This window comes from Oryctolagus cuniculus, chromosome 2 (assembly GCF_964237555.1).
Source record: "Oryctolagus cuniculus chromosome 2, mOryCun1.1, whole genome shotgun sequence".
Lineage (NCBI taxonomy): Eukaryota > Metazoa > Chordata > Mammalia > Lagomorpha > Leporidae > Oryctolagus > Oryctolagus cuniculus.
In genome coordinates this window covers 159,092,486-159,110,723 of record NC_091433.1, presented here as the reverse complement: position 1 = coordinate 159,110,723, position 18,238 = coordinate 159,092,486, and the positions used below count along the sequence as shown (strand labels likewise).

Sequence of the window (18,238 nt, the reverse complement as noted above, 5' to 3'; positions counted from 1 at the left end):
GATGTGCACACCACTGTTGAGTTGAGGATCCTGCTCAGAGGCCACACAGGGTGCAGCTGAACCTTATTGGAACACCCATGCAGGGTCTTCAGAAAGTTCTGGGGAGATGCCTATTATTAAAAATTTATGCAAGTCTTTCAAAATTTTGAGACCTAAATAATATATTTTCATTTGATTTACCATGAACTTTCAGAATGCCTTTGGGTTTCTGTTAATTCCCTCCAGCCAAAGACCACCTGAAACACACTTGTGGTTGAACAAGCTGAGGTTTTTACTCATTGAATTACAACTAAGAGAAGCACACACTGTGAGGAACCATCCTCTCAATAAGAGGATGTAAAAGGGACTGATTAGAGGATGGAGGCTTTAACAAAGCAAATGAGGCACAATGAAACATAGGCAGTCTACACAGGTTTTCTATATACTATTCTTATACATGCAAATTTTCTTTAAGTTTGGACCTACTTCCAAAATAAACATGTGGAGATGGGCCTTTGGCCTAATGTTTAAGATGCCTTCGTACCATGTCAGAGTTCCTGGGATCGACTCCCAGCTCTGGCTCCTGATTCTAGCCTCCAGCTAATGCACACTCTGGGAGGCAGTAGTTGGGTTCCTGCCACCCAACTGGGAGGCCTGGATTGAGTTCCCAGCTCTTAACTTTGGCTAGCCAAGTCCTGGCGGCGGTGAACGTATGGGAAGTGGCCCAGCAGAAGGGAGTGCCTTCTGTCTCTCTCTCTCTCTCTCTGCTTCTTGAGTTAAAAAAAAAAAGTCATTTAAAAAATATGAAAAAACACATACTCCAAAAGTTAACTTTATCCCGATTTGCAGTGGAAAAGAGTTCAAGGAAGTGGACTTTTTCTTGAACTGGATCTGAGTATTGTAAGGATGGAAGCCTAAGTGAGAATAAAGCAACTAAGTGGTAAAGAGGCGGCTGTCACTGATAATAGCCTGGGGCAGGAGGTGCTCTGGGCATTGTTTGTGGTTCCATCATGGTGACCTTGCTCTTGTCAGTGCTTAGTCAACGTTGTGAAGTGCTGTTTTCTCGCTACGTTTCATCCTGGTGACAGAGCGACTGTTCTGATGTTGGTGTTCTGTGAAACTGTTGAAGCCCAGTGGGACGCCGTGGCTGACCTGTGGCACTCACTGCCTCTCCTCATCCTGAGGCTGAGCTGCTACGCCAGCTGGTGCTCAGATTTTAAGGGTGCTTTTCCTTTCCTCAGTTAGGAATGGCCAGCCGTAGCGAAGGCCGCTGCTCCGTCAGCATCTGTAAGAACCCAGGATCAGCCGCTGCAATTCAACAACGTGGCAGTCACATTAGATGGGATTCTCTCCTCCTAAAGTAAGAGGAAGCTTGCTTTTCTTTTTTAATTTTTAAAAATTCCTTTATTTGAGAGACAGGGAGAGCTCATACTTTCTGGTTCCTCCCTCACATGTCCACAAGAGCTGGGACTGGGAACTCAGCGCAGCTGTTCCATTTTCCTGGCAGGAACCCACAGTGTGAGTCATCACCGGCTGCCTCTCGGGGTCCTCAGTTAGCAAGAGGCTGGAGCCAGGTTGTTGTTGTTGTTGTGTGTGTGTGTGTGTGTGTGTTTAAGGTTTATTTATTGCCGGCACTGCGGCTCACTAGGCTAATCCTCCGCCTTGCAGCGGCACACCGGTTTCTAGTCCCGGTCAGGGCACTGGATTCTGTCCCAGTTGCCCCTCTTCCAGGCCAGCTCTCTGCTGTGGCCCGGGAGTGCAGTGGAGGATGGCCCAAGTCCTTGGGCCCTGCACCCCATGGGAGACCAGGAGAAGCACCTGGCTCCTGCCTTCGGTTCAGCGCGGTGCGGCGGCCATTGGAGAGTGAACCAACGGCAAAGGAAGACCTTTCTCTCTGTCTCTCTCTCTCTCTCTCTCACTCTACCTGTCAAAAAATAAAAAATAAAAAATAAATTTTTATTTATTAATTTGAAAAACAGAGTTATAGAGAGGCAGAGGCAAAGAGAGAGAGAGAGAGAAAGTCTTCCATCAGTTGGTTCACTTCCCAAGTGGGGAGTCATCTTCCACTGCTTTCCCAGGCCGTAACAGAGAGCTGGATCGGAAGTGGAGCAGCTGGGACCCGAACCAGCGCCCATATGGGATGCTGGCACTGCAGGTGGTGGCTTTACCTGCTACGCCACAGCACTGGCTCCTGCTGTTGTGTTTTAAAAGGTGAGAAGAGGACAGTATTTTTAATGCCATCGATCTAAAAGAAATTCCCGGTTAAAGGTGTTTTAAGGGACATAAAAAATAAACATATTATCTAATTTTATTTTGGATTGGATTGACCTGGGGATGAGGGTGACGGGATTGCTATGAGACATTATTGAATCAATTAAGAAAACTGGAATATGTACTTTGGGATGACTCTGTAACCAGATGAAGCCAATAATATATTAGAGGTACCAACTGTGAGAAAGTATGTGAAAAAGCAATTCAAATCAATTGGTAATTTATAAACAGAAGTTAAATTTTTAAAAAAAATTATTAAAACTGCTATATTGGTCTAGTATGTTATGTTATATGTGCATACATACTGTATGTCTACATGGGAAAATTACTAAAAATTTTATTTTAATTGGCTTATAGATAAGATTGTCCATAAATTTAAACAGCTAAAATAATTCAAAGATATACTTTAATTCATGTGACCTGAATCTCTGTATCATATGTTTTAAACTTGTTAATAAAAACTGAAAACATTTAAAAAAAAAAAAACTGGAATATGAGTGATAGGTTAAATAAAAGTGTTGGATGAATGCAAATTTTATCAAAGTTGACAACCCTTATGTGCAGGTGAGAGAATGTGCGGGTGTTTAGGGATAAAACGCTTTGGTGCATGCAGCTTACTAGCAAATGGGCCAGGGAAAATATAAATAAGAAGAGAGTAAGAGGTAAGCCAATGAGGCAAAGTGAATGCAGTCTGTACAGGCACTCCATGTACTATTCTTAATTTCACAACTTTTATTTACATTTGCAACTATTTTTCTAATAACCAAGTAAAGAAAATAATGTTCATTCTAATTAGGCTTCAATCACACTTACCCTGGAAGTGAAATGTAATAGACATCAAGGGGCCTCCTCAGCCCCTTGAGATCTAGGTTAGTTTGGCACAGTCTTATCTCCCCGTGGCCCAGCCCCCTCCTCCACCCAATTCCTTAACAGTGGAAGAACTAAGGCACCCTAGAGTCTTCCGTGATTTCTTGAAGCTAATGTCCTTACGGTCACCTCTGCCTCTGGGTTGTTGTTTTTCTGTTTTGTTTCTGCCCTAAGTGCTAACTCAGAGAGGAAATCTGATCCCCTTCTCTTGCACAACGCATTTATGAAGGCTGCAGATTTTACAGAAGACCTGGGGGTCACCCAGGAGTCACATCAGGCACCGTAGAGCAAATAACCTAAGGTCACACTTTAGATTTCCTGCTCTTAAAAGCCTTTTGGCCAGATCACCTCTTGGGGCTTCTCATTACTGCTCACCCTGTGCCATGCTAGCTCTGTGCCAGCTTGCTGGATCCCTCTGCCTTCTGCGTCCCTCTGCTCTCCTCTCTCTCAGAAGCAAAACCAAATTCCTCTCATTTTCCTTGGCTTGGCAACTTAGTCATTCTTTTATCCCTTGGGCTCCTGCTAACACCAACAGCATCTCTCAAATGAATTTTTTAAAGATTTACTTATTTATTTGCATTTTGTTTGAGAAAGAGAGAGGGAGACTTTTCATTTCCAAATGCAGCAGCCAGGGCTGGACTAGGTGGCAGCCAGGAGCCTGGAACCCAATCCAGGTCTCCCATGTGGCTGGCAGGGACCTGAGTCCTTGAGCTGACACTTGCTGCCTCCCAGGGTGCACCTTAGCTGGAAGCAGATGACCCTGGACTCGAACCAGACTTGAATATGGGATGCAGGTGTCCCAAGCTGCCATTTAACTGCCGCCCCAAAAAACAGTCCCCCTTAAGTCTAAGATAATACAAATTCCACCTTGTTACATAAACAGAGGAAGAGTTGGCATAGTGGAGCTGAAGATGTGCCCCCGAGACTGCCCTCCACAGAAGGGCAGGTGCTCAGCTGAGAGGAGATGGCCAGGAGGCAGCCTTCAGGTGCCACTTCCTCCAGAGGCTGCTCCAGTCGCAGAGAAGCCCCTGCTCAAGGTCAAGTCGAGTCCTCTGCCGAAGGCTACAGTAGGAGCATAAGGCCAGCCACTTGGACTTGCTGTGAGTCCACTCCAGTGGGCAGGATTTGCTCGGGTACTTCCTGCCGGCTTGACTGAGTTTTGTCAAGTTCATTGCAGTTCCACTTTCCCTCTGCTCAATTTCCTTTCTGTTACAGGTGTGGATTTCTCAATGACAATGTGCACTCCAGATTTTATCTTAGCATTTTCTTCTGGGGAATCTGTCCTGTGACAAGCAACAATGAAATTAAGCCATTCAAAGGATTTTGTGTGTGTGAGAAAAGTCGAGATGTATAACAAGAACCCAAGAAACTCAGGGTTATATTACTCAACACTCTTCATTATTAAAAAAGTCTTTTTTCTTTGTTTTGATGATTGATTTTTTATTTATTAATATACAGAGAACAGATTTCATGAACTTCATAGATCTAATTCCAAGAATACAACAATGCTTTCCTCCCTTCCTCCATTCCTTCCTTTCTTACCTTTTTCTTTCAATTTTTTGCAATAACAAACTTTTTTTAAGATTTATTTTTATTTATTTGAAAGAGTTACAGAGAGAGAGAGAGAGAGAGAGAGAGAGAGAGAGAGAGAGATCTTCCATCCACTGGTTCACTCCTGAAATGGCCACAACTGCCGGAGCTGAGCCCATCTGAAGTCAGGAGTCAGGAGCTTCTTCTGGGTCTCCCACGTGGGTGCAGGGGCCCAAGCACTTGGACCATCTTCTAGTGCTTTCCCAGGCCATAGCAGAGAGCTGGATCAGAAAAAGAGCAGCTGGGACTTGAACCGGTGCCTGTATGGGATGCTGGCACTGAAGGCAGTGGCTTTACCCTCTACCCCACAGCACCTGCCTCACAAGAACATACTTTCTTTTTTTTTTATTTATAAAGATTTTTTATTTATTTGAAAGTCAGAGCTACACAGAGAGAAAAGGAGAGGCAGAGAGAGAAAGAGGTCTTCCATCTTCTGGTTCACTCCCCAATTGGCCACACTGGCCAGAGCTGCGCCAATCTGAAACCAGGAACCAGGAGCCAGGAGCTTCATCCAGGTCTACCCACATGGGTACAGGGGCCCAAGGCCTTGAGCCATCTTCTACTGCTTTCCCAGGGCATAGGAGAGAGCTGGATTGGAAATGGAGCAGCCGGGACTTGAACCGGTGGCCATATGGGATGGCAGCACTGCAAGCGGTGGTTTTTACCACTACACTGCAGCTCTGGCCATTGCAGCCAATTGGGGAGTGAACCAGGGGAAGGAAGACCTCTTTCTTGCGCGTGCTTTCTCTCTCTCTCTGCCTCTCCTTCTCTCTCCATGTAACTCTGACTTTCAAATAAATAAATAAATCTTTAAAAGAAAATACCATATCTGATAAGGAACTCATATCTAGAATCTAAAAGAACCCTTATCACTCAACAGTGAAAAAAAAAAAAACTACAACAACAAAAAAGCACAAACTCAAATGAAAATGAGCAAAAGACTGGAATAGGTTTTCTCCAAGGAAGATATAGAAGTGACCAAGAAGCACATGAAAAGATGCTTAACATTGCTAGTCATTAGGGAAATGCAGATGAAAAAGACAAGGAGATAATCCTTCACAACTCTCAGGCTGGCTGTAATAAAAAGAAAGACATATAATTACAGGTTTTGGTGAGGATGTAATGAATGTGGACTCTGGTCCACTGGTGATGGGATTGTGAAGTAGTGCAGTCCCTTTGAAAAATAGTCTGGCAACTGTTTAAAATGCTAAGAATAAAGTTGCCATATGGCCTAGTAGTACCATTCCTAGGATACAACCAATAAAACGTTATGTCTTCATGAAAATTTGTACACAAATATTCACAGGAGCATTATCCATCATAACTATACACTGGAAAGAACTCAAATGTCCTTTATCGAGGAATGAATAAATCAATGGTGTTATATCTACAACGTGGAATATTATTTAGCCATAAAAGGAATGAATTACTGATAAATGCTCAATATGGATATACTTTAAAAACATTATCCTAAATGAAAAAGCCAGTCACAAAAGACACATATTGTATGGTGCCATTTATATGAAATACCCAGAACTGGCAAATCTATTGGAGCGACAAGTGAAGTAGTGGTTGCCCAGTGGTGAGGGGGATAGGAGATCTGGAAAGTGAGGAGTACAGTGTCAAGTTTTTTGTTTTTTGCTTTTTTTTTGTTGTTGTTAGCAGGGGACAGGGAGTGGTTGGTAAAAATATTCTGGAATTGATTGTGGTGATGGTTGTACAACTCTGTTAATACACTAAAAACCATTGCTTTAAATAGGCAAAACATAAAGAATCTGATTTATATTCCAATAAAGCTGTTATAAAAATACCATCTAAAACGCTATTATATTAGGAAAATATAAAACTATTGAAAAAGCTGTGTTTATACTAGTGAAAAATTAAAAATAACCTATATAATAAGATAATGATTAAACAAATTGGGCTAGAACTCTATGGTAGAATATTAACCAGCCATTAAAAATACTTTAAATAAAACTTAATGATGAAGAAAATGCTCATAATAACATGTTAGCTGTAAAAGCAAGATAAAAAAATAAATTCAGCATAATCCTATGTATTAAGGGAAAACAGTATACATATAGAAAAAAAGACTGAATGACAACAAAATGTCAAAGTGTTTAGGAATGATGAGTTGTGGATGATTTTAGCTTTTCTCTTTGTTCTATCTTTAAATATTTTCCAATGAAAATAGGTTTTGATTGCTTCTATATGTAGGAAACAAAATATCATAAAACTTAAGTAGCTATGGGCACTTTTTTTTTTTTAGAAAAAATATTTATTTACTTATTTTGAAAGTCACAGTTATAGAGGGAAAGAAAGAGAGAGAGAGTTCTTCCAACTGCTGGGTCCCTCCCCAGTTGGCTGTAATGGGCAGGGCTGGGCCAGGCTGAAGCTGGGAGCCAGGCACCCCATCCAAGCCTCCCACATGGGTGGCAGAGGCCCAAGTTTTTACGCCATCTTTTGCTGCCTTCCCAGGTGCAATAGCAAGAAGCTAGATCAGAAGCTTTGAATTGAACTGGCATTCGGATGTGGGATGCTTGCGTTAGAAACGTCAGCTTAATCTGCTGTGTGACAAAGCCAGCCCCTGGCAGAAATGTCAGTTTTGTTGATCTTTGTATTCCTTGTAACACAGTGTGGTGCCTGTCTATTTATCTATCATAAACACTGATAACATGTATCCCTTGCCACCTTTGTTCATTCATTCATTCAATAAATATTTATTGTGCATCTACTCTGTGCCAAGTATGTGCTGGGTGCTGCACAAACATTAAAGAGCAAAATGAGACAGCATCTCAGCCTAGTGAAGGGAAACAGATGATCACATCTCCACAGATGAACACAGTATCCCAAAGGAGGTAAGTATGAAACACAGGTCCGTGTTGCTATGAACACTGATGAAGGCAGGTCAGAGATATTTTCTGTCTGCTGCTACCTAATATAAAAACATAAATTTTAATATAAACGTTTCCCTTAAACAGCTTTGCACTATAATTCACGCAGCGTACAATCCATCCATTTAAATTGTTCTTGGTCATAGCTTTTAGTACATTCACAGGGTTATACAACCATCGCTACAAATTTTAGAAAGTTTTCATGACCCCAGAGAGAAACCTCACCCCTCTTGAGCGTCACCCCCATTCTTGCCAGGCCCGAGCAGCTTGATCATCCATTTTCTTTCTCTGCACATTTGCTGGTCCTGCACATTTCAAGTGAGTGGGAACACGCAGCCTGCTCTTGCCACTGGCTTCTTCCATTCAGCATGGTGTTTTCAGTGCCTGTCCATGTTGTAGCCTGTGTCATTACCTCGTTTCTTTTTATTGCCAAATAATATTCCATTGTAACATGTATTTTTCTTAGTGCAGCCGGAGACAGGATGTTGTTCCTCTGGATTCTCCACAGCCAAACAAATTCAGTTTGCCCTATTTCCAGAAAAGGGTGACAGTGAGTAAATGTTGGCGGAGCTTCGGAGGGCGGCGGCGGGCTCAGAAAGCCGCCTTTCATGAGTGACTGTGTTCACTGAGCGCTCTTAGGCTGTATTTCTGACTCACAGACGGAAGTGATTCTATTTTGGCATTCTTTCTCTCTTTCTCCTGCTTGGTCTCTACCGACTTGCCGTGTTAAATTATGCAAGTGACTTAAACTCTGTTTATGTAACTCCTGCATCTCTGTAAAATAAACCCCGTCCAGCTTGCTTGTTTGCCAGGGCTGTTTGGAGACAATTTTTCATATGCTATGCATCATCAGCTCCCACAGAAGGCAAAAGGAATTTGATGTGTGGGGGTAGTCTGGGATCCAGTCCAAAATTAGTGCTCATCTGGAAGAAATATGGACGCCTGATACTTACTTGCTGGTCTTTTAGTGGTATCCACAGATGGCCTTTCCTAAAAGGGGCTTTGTAAATCTTTATCTCTTGTGCTTTTTTCTATAGAAGATAAACTTAAACACACACACACATACACACACACTCCTGCAGTGAGAAAGTCTTCTGATACTCTTTATTTACTGTGAATCCAAGAAAGCAATCGGACCTAGTTCTGTGACCTGGGGAAGGAGTCCCTATGCCATCAGGATTCTCTTTCCCGTTTCAACCCAAGACTGGCCTCTCAGACCTCAGCTCGGGCTGTGAATTCCAGTCGGACTGAAACGGCTCCCCAGCTCCTCACGCAGTTGGCTCTGTGCGGGGCGCTTAGGAGGAGGCACAAAGAAAGGACGCGGATCCTTGCTCTCCCAGCGGTCCAGCAGGAGTCGGGGCCCGAGGGGAAAACGGGACCGGGTTTCTGCCGGGCAGGAGACAAGCGTCGTCACGTGCCGAAGACGACTTGGAACTCTGTCTCAGAGGACAGTGAGGGCTTTCGCAGGTGGGGCTGGGAAACAGCCGGGAGACCCCCGCAAGGCGACTTGCTCTCGGCCGGGAGCTGAACAGCTGCAGCCGCAGCGTGGGACGCGGGCGGCTGTGAGAACTGGACCTGAGACGGTGGGCTGCGGAAGGCCACCCACTGGAGGTCTTGGGCGGAGCGAACATCAAAACTTTTCTGCAGGACAGTTAGCCTGGCAGGAGGATGAAAGATGCACGGGGAATTGGCGTCCAGGCAGCGAGACACAGCAGGAGGGCGCTCCCGCACTCCGCGCCTGCACCGAGCCAGAGCAAACGCAGCCGGCGAAGGCCACGGGGGAGACCCCTTGCAGGACAGAACCCCGTCTCCGGTAGAGACTGACTGGGTAGAGCCAAAGTTATAGCCACGCCCTCCAGTGACGCCAAGTGCCCGGCCTCGACTTCCTATTGGCTACTCTGGCAGCCAGTCCTTGGAGGAGGCGGTGCCCTGCTCCCGCCGGCTCCGGGCCCCGAGTGAGCGGGCGCAGGCTGAAATCCCAGGAGCTCCACGATCCAGGACGTCGTGCGCTGCCGTCGGGGGTCCGCTGCAGAGGTAGGCAGGTGGAGAGGGCTTCGAGCCCACGGGAGAGCCCAGCGCCTCCGCCACTCCGGGGGGGGGGTCCCTGCCCCTTGAGGGCGCGCCGTCCCGGCGGGCTCGCTGAGCAGAGGGGGCTGCGGGCCGAGCTGGCCCGCCGGGACGAAGGGGGCGGGACGGGCTGGCGCTGGACTCGGCCCGGCTGGGCCCCCGGGCTGCTGTGACATCTGGCTTGAAACCCGGGGGCCCGGCCTGGGGGCGCGGCCGGCGCCGTTAGGGATGCTGAGGCTCGGCTTCGGCCCTGCGGGAGCCCCGCGGTACTCTCCGGGCCACCCCTCTCCGAACCTGAAGGGACCGCTTTCCACAAACCCGAGTTGCCGGGGCGTCGAAACCGCGCCGTCCCTGAAGTTGTGGACCACCTGGAAAAGACGAAGCTGTGCAGCGCGCCGCGCCGCGCCGCGCCGCGCGGAGGGAGGCAGATCCCGAGCGCGGGGCTACCTGCGTGCGGGTCTCGGCTGTGGCCGTGGAAGTGCGGGCTGCCAGCCAGCGCGGACCCCGGCTGCGTGCGGCCGGAGCGCGGCCAGGGTGCTGGCGCTGGCCAGGTGGGGCTCGGTGAGCACCGACGTCGTGGGTGCTGACCAACCCTGAGCCTCCTCAGGGCGAGCCTGAGAGGATGGATTCTTTCATTTCTTTTTCTTTCCTTTTTGGGATTCGTTCAGAGAAACAGGAAGTGAGAGATTCAGAGAGGAGAGTCTTCACTTCATTGTAAACAGTTTATTTTGTGTCAGTAAATGTTTCCAAAAGGCACGGGATTTGGAAAATCGGTGCTTTTTGCAGGGAAGACATAACACTTTCAACGTGACAATCTACCTAGATATTTATTTAGTAATTGGCTACAGCGCCTGAGGCTGTGCCGTTCTGTAACGCCAGTGGGAGCGGACGGGGTGGTGAATAGTGTTCAGAATTAGAATTCGCAACTATTCGGGATGGGAGTCTGTCACAACAGTTGTTTTATACTTGTTCACGCACTAGGATTACAGAGCGAAACGAGCACCTCAGGTGTCTGGTCCTCAGCGCAGACCGTTAGCCAAGCGATCTTCGGTCTTGGATTTTGTAAATTATGACTCAATTAGTAAGGAATGCAGATGTTAAATGCCAATTTAACAATACTCCTGAGGCATTGCTACTTCACTATAACATAAATAATTTGGGCAACTAAAGAAATGAATAGGTATGTTTAACTTTGGGTTTATTTATTGTCTTTTTTGTAACAGTACTCTAGGTAAGGTATATGTGTGATAATTCTCATATTTGAGGTTAACAGTTATCTCTCGATTGAGTTAATGATGAAATTCTTGGCAGGGATAACCACAAATAATGGATCATTAAATTGTAATTGTGGTCCTAGCATACACCCTTTTAAACTGCCACTTTTTCCTTGTTCATTGTACATATCTGCGCTTTTTACTGAGGTGTAATTCACAAGCCATAAGACGTACCCTTTTAGGGTGTAGACTTCCGTGGTTGCTATGGTTTGAACATGATTTGACTCCTGAACCAAGAGTCAAAATACATCTCTTAAGTAACTTGCCTCAGGTGTTTCCTTGTAGTCACAAAGTGCTGGCTAGTGCAGTGGTGTATAGTATATTTACAGGGTTGTGTAATTCTAATTCTAGAGCATGTTCACACCCAGAAAAGAAACCCCCTACCTATCTACGGCCAGTCCCCATCGCTGTTTCCTCGCAGACCTTGGCTGCCACTGACCCACTTTCTGTCTCTTTGGATTTCCCTATTCTGGATATATCGTGTAAATAGAATCATATAATATGTGGCCTCTTGTGTCTGGTTGCTTTCACTTAACATGTTTTCAAAGTTTGTGCATTGTTATAGTATGTTAGAACTGCATTCCTTTTATTATGGCTCGATATTATTCCATTGTATAGATACATTGCATTTTATTTACCTAGCTGATGGTTGATATTTGCACTGTTTCCACTTTTTTTGGCTACTATGGGTAATGATAACTGTGAACATTTGGGTACAAGTTTTGTTGTGGACATATGTATTCAGTTCCCTTGGGTATATACTGAGCATTGGTATTGCTGGGTCATGTGGTAACTTTATGTTTGCACTTTTAAGGAACTGGTAAATTATTTACAAAGCAGCTCTACCATTTTTACATTCCCACCAGCAATGCTAAGAATCCCGACTTTCCCACAGCATCACCAACACTTGTTCTTATATTGCATATTGTTTTCATTTCACTATAGCCATCCTTTCCAGTGTGAAATGGAATGTCATGACTTTGATTTGTATTTTTCCTTATGACTAATGACGCAAGCATCTTTTCATGTGCTTATTGGATATTTGTGTCTTCTTTGGAGAACTGTCTATTTGGATACTTTGTCCACTTTTCAGTTGGGTGATCTTTTTATTGTCGACTTATAAGAGACCCTTTAGTATTCTGGACACATTCCTTATCAGACATCTGATTTGCCATTTTTTCCCCCATGCTGTGGGTTTTTTTTTCCACTTTCTTGATAATGTTCTTTAAAGTTCTTTGTGCTTTAGCAAAGAAACTATTGCCCCATGCAAAATCAAAGAATTTTAGAGCATTGGTTCTTATTAATCCATTGTGTATTAATGTTATGAAATATGAGTCTAAATTCATTTTTCTGCATGTGAATGTCCTAGTGCCCCAGAAGCATTTGTTGAATACTATTCTTTCCTCATTGAAAGGTCTCGGTACCTTTGCCAAAAATCAGTTGACTCTATGACATAATTGTTTATCTCTGGACTCAACTTTATTCCGTTGATCTATACTTGAATGTCTGTCTTTTTCCAAGTACCACACAGCCTTGATTCCTATGGCTTTGTAATAAGTTTTAAATTGGAACATTTGAATTTGCCTTCTTTTCAAGATTATTTTGGCTACTCTGGGTCCTTCGATTTCCAGGTGTATTTTAGGATCAACTTGTCAATTTCTGCAAAAAATGCTGTGGAATTTTGATAAGGATTGTATTGAATGTGCATATCCATTTGCAAATATTGTCTTCTTCACAATACTAAGTCTTTCAGTTCGTGAGCTTGCAATTTCTCTCATTTATTTAAGTCTTCTTTAAAGTGTTTCAATGATGCTTCATAGTTGTCAGAGTACAGATTTTCTGATTCTTTTGTTAAAGTCTTGTTCATTTCAATGCTATTGTAAATGGACTATTAATTTCATTTTTGAATTGTTCGTTGCTGGTGTATAGAAAGACATATTTTTTTGGAATATTTATCTAATTTCCTGAGACATTGCCAAATCCAATAGTTATAATAGTTTTTATGTGGATTCCTTAGAATTTTCTGTATACATGATGTGTATCATCTGCAAATAAATATGGTTTTATTTCTAACTTATTTTATTTTCGTATGCTAGAATCTCTAGTAATGTTGGATATACGTGGTGAGAGCAGACATCCTTGTCTTGTTCTTGATTTTTTAAAAAATATTTACTTATCTATTTTTTGAGAGGCCCAGTGTGTGTGTGTGTCTGTGTGTGTGTGGGTGGGAAGACTTGGGGGAAGAGAGAAATTGCTTCTATTGGCTGGTTCACTCTTCAATAGCCGGGGCTGGTCCTGGCCAAAACCAGGAGCCAAGAACTTCATTTGAGTCTCCCACTTGGATAGCAGGATCTCAAGTACTTGGACCATCATCCGCTGCCTCCCAGGCACATAAGCGGGAAACTAGATTGGAATTGAAGTAGCCTGGATTCAAACCAGGCACTCCAGTATGAGATGTGATGTCCCAAGTGTTAGCTTAACCTGCTGTGCCACAGTGCTCACGACATTGTTCTTGACTTTAAGGGGAAAAGTTTCAGTTACTTATCAATAAATATGATGCTAGTTGTTAGCTTTTTGTAAATATCCTTTATTAGGTTGAGGAAGTTCCCTTCTGTTGCTAATTTGTTGAATGATTTTATCATGAAGGGGTGTTGGATTTTGTTGAAGGGTTTTTGTGTCTTTTGAAATCATCATGTGGATTTTGCCCTTTATTTTACTCATTCATTTCACTACATTGATTGATTTTCATTTGTTTAAAAATATGTACTCTTATTTTTAACACTGTAGACATTTTATAGAATATAAGCAAGTTTTCTTGTTTACTTTTGTTTACTTAAAAGACAGAGAAACATACATACACACACTCACACTATATATATATATATATAGAGAGAGAGAGAGAGAGAGAGAGAGAGAGAGAGAGCGCTAAATCCTCTACCTACTGGTTCACACCAAAAATGCCTACAACAGTTGGGGCTAGGCCAGGCTGAAGCCAGGAACCTGGAACTTCATCCAGGTTTCCCATATTGAGTTTCCCACATCAGCCCAAGCACTTGGGCCATCATCTGCTGCCTCCCCAGGTGTGCGTTAACAGGAAACTGGGTGGGAAACTTAATAGCCAGGAACCAGTTTCTCTAGTATGGGATGCAGACATCCCAAGCAGCAACCTAACCTGCTGTGTCACAATGCTTGCCCTTTAAGTTATTTTAAATGTAAACCAAAAATTAACCAACAAGAAATAGATTCCTTTTGTTCCTTACAGTAGAATAGTGTCCCTACATTTCTATGCAAGGATATGAACAGTTCAAGACTTAAGGATGTCCATTTAGTCCTTTTCATTTTTATTCTTTCATTCATATATTATTTCCCTGTCCACTCTAAAGCTAGTAAGGTGAGAAATGAAGTGGCAGTAGAATTGAGAAAAAGTTAGTGATTGACAGACTGTGTTATCTACTCCTGAATCACGGATGGTAAAGGCTAACATGGTTAAAGAAAACAAAGATAGTACCAACAAGGCTAACAGACTTGGAGAAAGACTCAGAAACAATGAGCTGAGGATTCATAAAACAAGGAAAGGAGAAGAGAATGATTTCCAGTTCTACAGTGATCAATTTCTCTTAAGTAACGGCTAGAATTTGAGGTCTCTGGAGCTGGAGACAGTTGGGGTACTTTTAATACAAGTTGTAGATTTCGCTTAAATTCTGGTTATAATTCTTATTAAATTATTGAGTGATAATATCATTGTTAATGTGAAACTAGCATAAACACAAAACAGTAATTATGCTAGGAAAATAACATTTTAATGGGTTTTTAACAGTGCGAAGTTTTGAAATATTGGTGTAAACTTAGGGATGGGGTTATATGACACCAAACACTGGGAAAATAAATGTGCTTATATTTTTATAAAACGAAAGAATAATACACTTAAACTGAAGCACCGTCCTGGGGCTCTCAGAGTTTTGCTGTCACATGTTCTCCATAACTGAGGCATGGCTCTTACAGGAGTTTAACTCCGTGTGCAGATTTGATCAGTTCTTAGTGAGGGCAATTCAGACACACATATTAGACCATTGGTTACAATAGCCTGATGAGGGGCCAGTGCTGTGGCGCAGCAAGTTAAAGCCCCGCCTGCAGTGCCAGCATCCCATATGGGCTCTGGTTTGGTACCGGCTGCTCCGCTTCCAATCCAGTTGCCGGCTAATGTGCCTGGGAAAGCAACAGAGAATGGCCCAACTCCCTGGGCCCCTGCATCCACATGAGAGATCTGGAAGAAGCGCCTAGCTTCTGGCTTCGGAACAGCTCAGCTCTGGCCATTTCGGCCATTTAGGGAGTGAACCAGTGGATGGAAGATTTCTCTCTCTCTGTCTCTACCTCTCTCTGTAACTCTTTCAAATAAATAAATCTTTTTAAAAAATGTCCTGATGAAACATTAACAGTCACTAAAACCACTTGTATGAATCCCAGAGCCAGAATTAATTATGCTCCCCACGTAGAGTAACCCTTGAGAATTTCAAAGCCAGTTTTCTTGCCTCTTCTTCCTTACAGTGTTTCTCTCTAGAATTAGTTTCTTCTAAAAGGAAAGTAAATACTACAGAAATCACTGATTCCAGAATTACTTAATGGTGGTGATCTCAAATTTCATATTTATGTTTTTTCTCTTCTGACACCAAATAAAAATTATAGAAACTTGTCAGATCATAATAACTCACCAGTTATAAATGCCAGAGGACTTGAGGGACTTAGCCTGCACCTGGACCAATGTAGATTGGCAGTGATACTTACACAAATCTAAACCATAGTTGCAGTACTGCTAATGTAGTTTCTTTAGGTTATTTTGTCATGCTACCAACTGAATCAAACTGTGATATTTCTGTAAATTTAAGAGTATGATAAAATTGTGAGTGAGTAGGTTTTCAAACTTTTCTGTTGGGAGAGCTAAAATAATAAGAGTACTGTGTGTGCTATTGTCTGAAATTCTGTTGAAGATGGCAATGTTTCATCTGATCCTCACCACATACCCATGTGGAAGAATGATCACCATGCAGAATTTTTCTAGACCGAGTAAACTGAGGCATGAGCAGGTTAAGTGGCAGTTGGGCCTCCAAACCTGCCCTTCTGTCTGTCACCAAATTTGTCCCATTAACTCTAACCAGTTCTAGAACTTACCTTAGAATTAGCACTTGTATCTGGATACCAGTAGATGCTGACTAGAATGCGTTCATTGGGTGATTTAATGAGTTATCTTCATGCTAATTCTGTTGTCCTGTTTGAATGCTTCCTTTTTTTCTTTCTTTCTTTCTTTTTTTTTTTTTTTTAGGACAAATATGGCCGAGCTTTCTGAACCAGAAGCACCAGTAGATTGGAAAGAGCGATGCGTGGCTCTGGAGTCCCAGCTCATGAAATTTAGAGTTCAAGCAAGCAAGATCCGAGAGCTCCTAGCAGAGAAGGTCAGCTGTTTTCCTAAACCTTTGTTATTCAGTGTCAGCTGCTTGGGGCCTCTTTCATTTATATTAGATAATCTCAGTACTATTGGGGTTAAGCATTTTTATAATAATGAATGTGATTTAACCTTTACCAAATGTTTGGAGCTATATTTGGCATATTCTTTTGCTAGTATTAGGAAGGGTTAGACATGAAGACAAAACACATTTATTTGTAAATGCTAGTAGAATATGTGGGAATTGTATATGTTTGATGAATGTGGAGTTTATTCATTCCAAAGAGAAAAGCTATAATTTATTTGATTTACTAGAGAAATGTGACAACATTTTGATCTACTAAATGTTTATGAAAACCGTGTTAAAATGACTAAAGAAGAAAATGTCCTGTTGACAGTAAAATGTGTTTATATTGTACTTGAACATATGCACCTGCTAAAGAATTTGTATTGACTATTTATTATTAAACTATCATTTGGCTAGCGTTAAGCTTAATATAATTATATGCTTCTTTCAATAGTGCTAATCATGTAATTAGAATTTCATTTATGTCTTAAGAATTCTGTTTTGGCAAATACGTGTAAAAAATGAGTAGATCCATTCATTCATTCATTCACTCAACAAATATCCATTGAGGAATAATTACCTGCCAGACAGGGTTACCACAGCTACATACATGAGCAAGACAACCCATGTTCCTGTTTCCAGAAACCTGGATTTTAGATCTGTGTTGTTCAGTATGATAGCTACTAGCCACATGGGCTATTGAACATACCAAATGATGCTAGTTCAAAACCAGATGTAATGCAAATGTAAAACACACCAAATCTGAAAAATTTAGTATGAAAGAAAAAAGTATGTTAGAAAAAGTGTTTACATTAATTATATGTGAAATATTTTGGGTATTGGATTAAGTAAACAATATTAAATTAATTTTACCTGTTTTATTTTAGTTTTAATATGCATTTTAGAAGATTTAAAATTATACATGTGGCACCTAGTGTATTTCTGTTGAACAGCACTAGATGGATGAATGATTGGTATTAATAGTCATTCAGAACTGACTGGAAGAATTTATGGGTGGTTTTTAAAACCCTAGTCTGCATAATTCTTTTGGAATAGAAACTGGTTTAGGTATCACATTCCCAAAGAAAGTCTCAAATCTTCCTTTTATTGCTAGCCAAGAATCTGTTTAGCACTGAAGTATTCTAATAAGATCCAATGAAATAGCTCAGTTTAAATCATCATGTAGATCATCTTAAATTTTTGTGGCCTCACATCTTTTAAGAGGAAAGACTAAAGTTATCCCACTCACTCTGGGTCAAGGATGACCTAGTAATTGGTTTGCAGAATAAATTCCCAACATCAGTGTGCTTTATTTGTTGATATTACAATGAAATTATAACTTTAAAAAATCCCAGTTTAAATATTTTCACATTGGGGAAGCTAATTCTAGCTCAAAATGAATGATTCAACATTTGTCTTTTGCTCTTCTGTCTATAAAAATAATTTCCTATATTTAACTGTGATTTATCTAATGTCTTCCACAACCCTGACCATGCCATACATTGACCTTATTTTCTGGTGGTTGTATCTGTGGACACTTCCCAGCTCTGAAGCAGCATCTCAGCAGCTGACACTGCTAACCACAATCTCTTCACAGATTTCTGACTTCCACACTCTGTTTTCATAATTATGGACAAGATCAACGTTAGCGTATTTGGGTTCCAATTAGATGATCTTTAAATTCTCAATTTTATGGCAACATTGGTTCTGTTGTTCAGAAAGCATGTTGCAGCATGGTTTTATTATTTGCATGCCTGTTTATAAATCTTACAGAGCTTTCTCTGTAAGTAAA

General features: G+C 42.1%; 1 protein-coding gene across 1 annotated transcript in view; it reads left to right on the top strand.

Annotated features, from left to right (window-relative positions):
* Window positions 1-8,696: 8,696 nt before the first annotated feature.
* The window catches only part of PLEKHH2 (pleckstrin homology, MyTH4 and FERM domain containing H2), a 111,198-nt gene continuing 101,656 nt past the window's right edge, over window positions 8,697-18,238 (top strand). The window contains exons 1-2 of the mRNA XM_002709902.5: window positions 8,697-9,635; window positions 16,260-16,389. Coding sequence (XP_002709948.1) covers window positions 16,267-16,389 — 123 coding nt within the window. The 5' untranslated portion in view covers window positions 8,697-9,635; window positions 16,260-16,266. The remainder of the gene's footprint in view (window positions 9,636-16,259; window positions 16,390-18,238) is intronic.